This window comes from Poecilia formosa, unplaced genomic scaffold (genome assembly GCF_000485575.1).
Source record: "Poecilia formosa unplaced genomic scaffold, Poecilia_formosa-5.1.2 Scaffold466, whole genome shotgun sequence".
In the NCBI taxonomy this organism is placed as follows: Eukaryota; Metazoa; Chordata; class Actinopteri; order Cyprinodontiformes; family Poeciliidae; genus Poecilia; species Poecilia formosa.
The window spans coordinates 169,547-175,163 of record NW_006800405.1 but is presented as its reverse complement, the minus strand read 5'-3'; the positions used below and the strand labels follow the sequence as shown (position 1 = coordinate 175,163).

The window sequence follows — 5,617 nt, the reverse complement described above, 5'->3', positions numbered from 1 at the left end:
TAACAGTCTGTTACCGGTTAACGGGCTAGCGGTGGCTAACTGTCTGTTAACGGTTAACGGGCTAGCGGTGGCTAACTGTCTGTTAACGGTTAACGGGCTAGCGGTGGCTAACTGTCTGTTAACGGTTAACGGGCTAGCGGTGGCTAACAGCCAGAGGTTGCAGACATTAGTCATTAGTAGGTGGAGAGATCAGGTGGCAGCAGCTCAAACACTTTAAATCCACATGGCTGGAGGCAGAGAGTCAAAGGTCATGCAGCAGATAAAATGCTTCCATGTTTCAAACATTTGATCAGTTCTACTCTAAAACCAGAGACATTAGCATCTTCTGGTTTCTTTCAGAAGGACTCACCCCTCGGTCTCTTGACTTGGCGTTGAACTTCACCGTCTTTAATCTCGCTCGCTCCTTCTTCTCCACTCTGCAGAAACCACAGAAGAAGAAACAAAGTTGAGCAGAAAGCGTCCGGCTGCTGTCGTCAACCGGAGGATCAAACCAAGCGGAGGATCGTTCTGGTCCCATCAGCAGGTCCCACTGGGTCTCCATGAGGAGTCTACATGTTCACCTGTCCTGTCTCTGAGCTATCACCTGGACAGTTTGCCCTCTGACCCCAGCAGCTCCGGTGGGACTGACCTCCTCTTGCTGGGGATCACTCCCACCTCCTCCTGCTCCCCCTGAGGCGTCAGGTGCCGGGCCTGCCACCACTCGTCGTCCGAGGCGTTCACCACATGCAGGATGTCCCCGAACTTGAAGTTGAGGCCCTGGCTGGGCAGACCCGAGTCCCGCGTCTTGTCGTACTCAAACAGAGCTCTGAGGCGCGACACAAACAGTGAATGAACCAGGTTGGTCTCTGCTGACCTCCAGGTGAACCGCCTCACCGTCTCACCTGACGTAGAGAGACCTCTTCTGACTGGTCCGCAGCGACCCGGAGCCCGAGCTGATGCTGCTGTTCATCATCTGCTCCCGCAGGTCGTGGATCTTGGCCTCGAACCGGCTGTACTCTGAGCAGAGAACACGGCGGGTCAGTGATGCCCAGGTGAGTCCTGGAGGCCATCCTCCCTCAGGTAGCCTCACCTTCTGGCCTGTAGTGGGCGACGATGGTCACCGTCTGGCCGGCGTTCTTCAGGGCGGCGGCGGCCTGCTCGTGCGTGGCGTTCCGGAGGTCCACGCCGTTTACCTGGAGGCGGGAACATCATCTGTTGGTCTGAACCAATCAGAGTGTGGGATGGTTTAGTGGGCGGAGCTCCTACCGACACCAGGCGGTCTCCTTTCCTCAGCTCCCCGCTCAGGTCGGCCGGACCGCCGGCCAGGATGAAGGAGATGAAGATGCCCTCTCCGTCCTCGCCGCCCACGATGTTGAAGCCCAGACCCGTCGCCCCGCGGTGCAGAACCACCTTCCTCGGCTCCCTGCGGTCACACAGCCGCTCGTCATCCTCAGGTCACCTGACCTCAGGTTAGCAAAGCAGCCAATCCAGGAGCTCCAGCCATTTGTTTCTATTAGCTTCTGTGGTTGTGCTAAAACGATTCCCACTGTGTGTTGATGTATAATAACCTGCTAAAGTCTGCAGTTATTGGAGTTTTTAGAGGGAGAGTCAGGTTTTGGTTACGGCCTGTGAACTTTGACCCCGATGGATACCAGGGCTCACAGTAAACAGCTGAAGCCTGCAGAACCTCAGCAGTTTGTTAAATTTATCAAAGGTGGAGAACTGTAACGTGGCTGATAGTTTCATTATTTTCCATTTATCTCATTCTGTTGCTGCTCAGGTTCTGATAAAAGTGAAAAGTTCGGTTGAAACTGAAACCTGAAGCGTTTTGTTCCCAGCATCAGCCGGAGTTTAAACACCTGAACCTTCATCATTCATGCATGTTTTAATATGGAAACCAGCAGCAGTCAGATCTGGTTACAGAACTACACCTCACTGGTTCTGATCCGGAAAACACAAAGACTGGCTGCTGGAAGCAACAAGCGTCAGGAAACCTAAACAATGTCCTCACCGTGTGACGTCATCTTCTCCCAGAATGCCCTTTGGCGTCGGCGAGTATCGCCCCGACGACGCCGGCGGGGGGAGGGTCTGGCCCAGGAAGCTGGGGGGACTGATATGGTTCTCCATGTGCTGCGTGTAGGCTGGAACAGAACCGGAGAGAGGAGCAGGTGAATACTGGACCCACCTGGCCCCTCCCCCACCTGTTGGCTCCGGTTACCACCTGATGGAGACCGGAGCCATTGGGAGGAGGGGGGAGCCAATCAGCTCGCTTTGCCTCAAATAAACTCCTCTGAAGGTTTCCCAAAGATTTTCCAGATTAAACATTTAAAGGATCATCAGGAATTAACAAGAAAAAATCCAAACAGAGAAAATCTCAGTAAATCCAGCATCTCTCCACCTTTCATTAAAAACTCACCGAGACAAACTCAGTTTAAGAACTTAGTGAGTTTAAGTTTGGCAGTTAACTTTCATATAAGCGTCAAAGCTTAGCCCCGCCCCCAAATCTTAGAAACAAACTCATCAAAAGGGGCGGAGCCAAGACAGACTGATGGGCGTGGCCAAATGTGACGGGATGAGTGGAGGGCAGAGGTCAGGATGAGAGAAGCACCGATACCAGCTCAGCAGCTTTGTCTCTACATGTAGCAGCTTTTCAGACGCTCCAGAGATTTTCTTTTATAGCAACAGATTTAGATCTTTTTTTGAAGATAACCAGTCACAAATTCAGCAACTTTTTTTGTTGTTTTTTAAAGAAATAGACCTGCAACAAATCTGAGGAAAAAAAAAACAACTAATGACGAATAACTTTTTTCTGTTACTGGAAACATTTATGGCGACATGTGAAAACTCCAGTCGCTCTGTAGAAACTGCTGCTGATTCCAGAGGGAAAGTTTGGTGATCTGCTGGAGAATCAGCAGGAAGTGAATCATTTAAGGAACTTGTTTGTGTGACTCAGGATGACGGCAGCCGGCTGTTCAGCCCTCCATCAGCTGAGATAAAGATGGTTTCCAGAACCAGAGGAAGGTTCTGGCTTCCAGAACCAGAGGACGGTTCTGGTTTCCAGAACCAGAGGAAGGTCCAGAACCAGAGGAAGGTTCTGGCGGCTGCAGCAGCAGCTGGACTCACAGTTGGTGAGGTCTGGCGGGGCGAAGCTGTCGTTCATGAAGACACTGTTGGGTTTTGCCACTTTCAAGTAGACAACATCGGGAGTGTTTTTCAAGGCAGTGACGGCGTGTTCATGGGTCACCTCCTCCAGACAGACGCTGTTCACCTGGAAGCACAGAGAGGAACGTCAGAGGGCGGCCATGATGGACACCAGAGCCCCCGGCGGCCATGTTGGCTCTGCGGTTCAGGGACTCACAGCCAGCAGCTTGTCTCCGATCTGCAGCCTGCCGTCCTTCTGCGCGGCGCCGCCTTCGATGATCTTGGTGACGTAGATGCTGTTGTCTCCGGGGATGTGCTGGTTCCCGACGCCGCCCGCGATGCTGAAGCCCAGACCTTTGGGTCCTTTCACCAGCTTGATCTCCATCACCTTCTCCGACAGCGGTTTCCTCCGCCGGATGTAGAGGCGCACCAGAGACCCCGCCTCCTTCAGCGCCTCCACGGCCCGGCTGTGGGTCACGTCCCGGACGTCCACCTCGTTCACCCGCAGGATGACGTCGTTCACCCTGAGGCGCAACACAAACACAGCAGGTATCAAAGGTAACCTGAGCTCATCATCATCTCTGGATCAGGACCTTCCCTGATGCTGAAGCAGAACCAAACAGGTTATCAACATCATTTACTGTCGTCTCCTAAAATCCTGTCCCACTTTATTCCCCCTTTAAAATATTTTAATGAATTTCTTCATTATTAATTAAAGACGTGTAACGTTTCCTGGGAGAAACGTTAAACCTTCATCAGAACTCAGTTTGATTTGGATCATGTGTTTAACTGAGTCAATATTTAATAAATACACATCAGTGATGAACTGACAGCAGAGGAAAATAAAACATCCAAACTGATTCAGTAAAAACAAGATGGAGGCTTTAAGCTAACGGCTCCATGCTAACAGATCATCTTTACTGAAATTAACAGTTTTACTCATGTCAGATTTTATGCTAACAGTAACACCAGAGTGTTATTTATGCTGACAAGCTAACCGTTATCTATGATATTTTCCATGTTAGTGTAGCATCTTAACTGTCTAATCTAGAAATAATAAAATGATCTTAACACAACAATTTCCATAAAACTAAAGACTTATTATTATTATTATTATTATTATTATTATTATTATTATCAGCTGTTGGCTGTTAAAATAGTTTCTGTAGTCAGTAGCTAACCTTCCACCTCTACAGTTGGACTGACATCATGCTAGCAGCTAGTTAGCGATAGCCTCAACCCCTTTGAGTCACAAAACGTTTTGAAGATTCAAGATGCCTCAGACTTTACCTGATAGAAAAGTCCCACAAAATAAAAAAACAGTGCTACACAGAATATACAAGATTAAACACAACATATGTACATATTTAATGAACTTAATGTGTGTTTAGAAGCATGAATTTGCTTCATGAATCTTATTCAGGGTGCGGACACCCTGAATAAGGCTCCGTGTCGTCATGTTCTCCGTTTCCTTCATGTGTCTGGTGTCTTACCCACAATGCTCTTTGGTTAATGCTGGGATCTTAACCTCAGATAAACACTAGCTATTGTTGCCATTGTTCTACAGTAGCTGCAGTTAGCTTAGCCGCCAACATGGCACTGCAGTGCAGCGATGCTGTTCCCTGATTATCTGTTTACTTACACTTTTAATCAGGAAGATGTTAATATGAAGATCTGGTTGGACAGATCTGAGCGTTGCCATGGTTACAGGCATCTTTTTAAGCATCAAGGTTAAACCATAAAGAGAAGATCCTCATGAACTGCGCTGCTACCTGAGCCGTCCATCCTGAGCAGCTGCTCCTCCAGGGATGACTTTGGTGATGAAGATGCTGGGGTCTTCACCGATGTGGGGGTTATCGGTCCCTCCGGCGATGCTGAAGCCCAGCCCAGAGTTTCCCTGCATCAAAGCCACAAAACATGCTCAGCTTCCATGTTTTTATGATAATTAAAATATTTTATCATTTGAGTTTCTAACCTCGTTAAACAACAAAACGAGTCACACTGTCTCTATCTGGTTTGGGACGGACATACAGAAACCTGCTGCTTCCATGTTGTAGTTTTTACTAAACGTTTTAGGACTTTTCTGAGATTAAGCGAGTTTTAAACCTAAATTTCAGGCCGATGTGAGACTGAAGCCCTGCAGAGTTCCTGATGAATCAGAGGTTTAAACCCTGAAGCCGCCGGTCCTTACCCTCTCCAGTGTGATTTCCTCGTACTCATATTCAGCCTCTGTCCCGTTCACCTGCAGACACAAACAGCAGGAAGGTGATGGGGAGGAAACGGAGCAACAGCAGCAGATTCACATGAAACTCAAAATGTCCGAATATTCCTGACATTATTTCAATCTGCAACACTGATTTATTTTTATTTTTTACAAAATCTGACACTAAAAGTCTACAAGTCTGAATATCTATAACTGTAGTTCACAGCAGTATGTGATCAACTGAGTCACTGACTGTGGATATTAGCATTATTAGAGGTGTGCCGATCGATCGGC

The 5,617-nt window shown here is 48.4% G+C and overlaps 1 protein-coding gene across 15 annotated transcripts in view; it reads right to left on the bottom strand.

Annotated features, from left to right (window-relative positions):
- LOC103156135 (disks large homolog 1-like) overlaps positions 1-5,617 on the bottom strand; it is a 66,469-nt gene that overhangs the window by 8,585 nt on the left and 52,267 nt on the right. For all 15 annotated transcript variants that reach the window (XM_007578071.2, XM_016664082.1, XM_016664083.1 and 12 more), the window contains 10 exons: positions 5,312-5,362; positions 4,893-5,017; positions 3,338-3,644; positions 3,103-3,247; positions 1,991-2,120; positions 1,246-1,402; positions 1,070-1,172; positions 882-996; positions 629-805; positions 350-416 (listed from right to left, as the gene is read on the bottom strand). In XM_007578071.2, the coding sequence (XP_007578133.1) occupies positions 350-416; positions 629-805; positions 882-996; positions 1,070-1,172; positions 1,246-1,402; positions 1,991-2,120; positions 3,103-3,247; positions 3,338-3,644; positions 4,893-5,017; positions 5,312-5,362 (1,377 nt within the window). The remainder of the gene's footprint in view (positions 1-349; positions 417-628; positions 806-881; positions 997-1,069; positions 1,173-1,245; positions 1,403-1,990; positions 2,121-3,102; positions 3,248-3,337; positions 3,645-4,892; positions 5,018-5,311; positions 5,363-5,617) is intronic.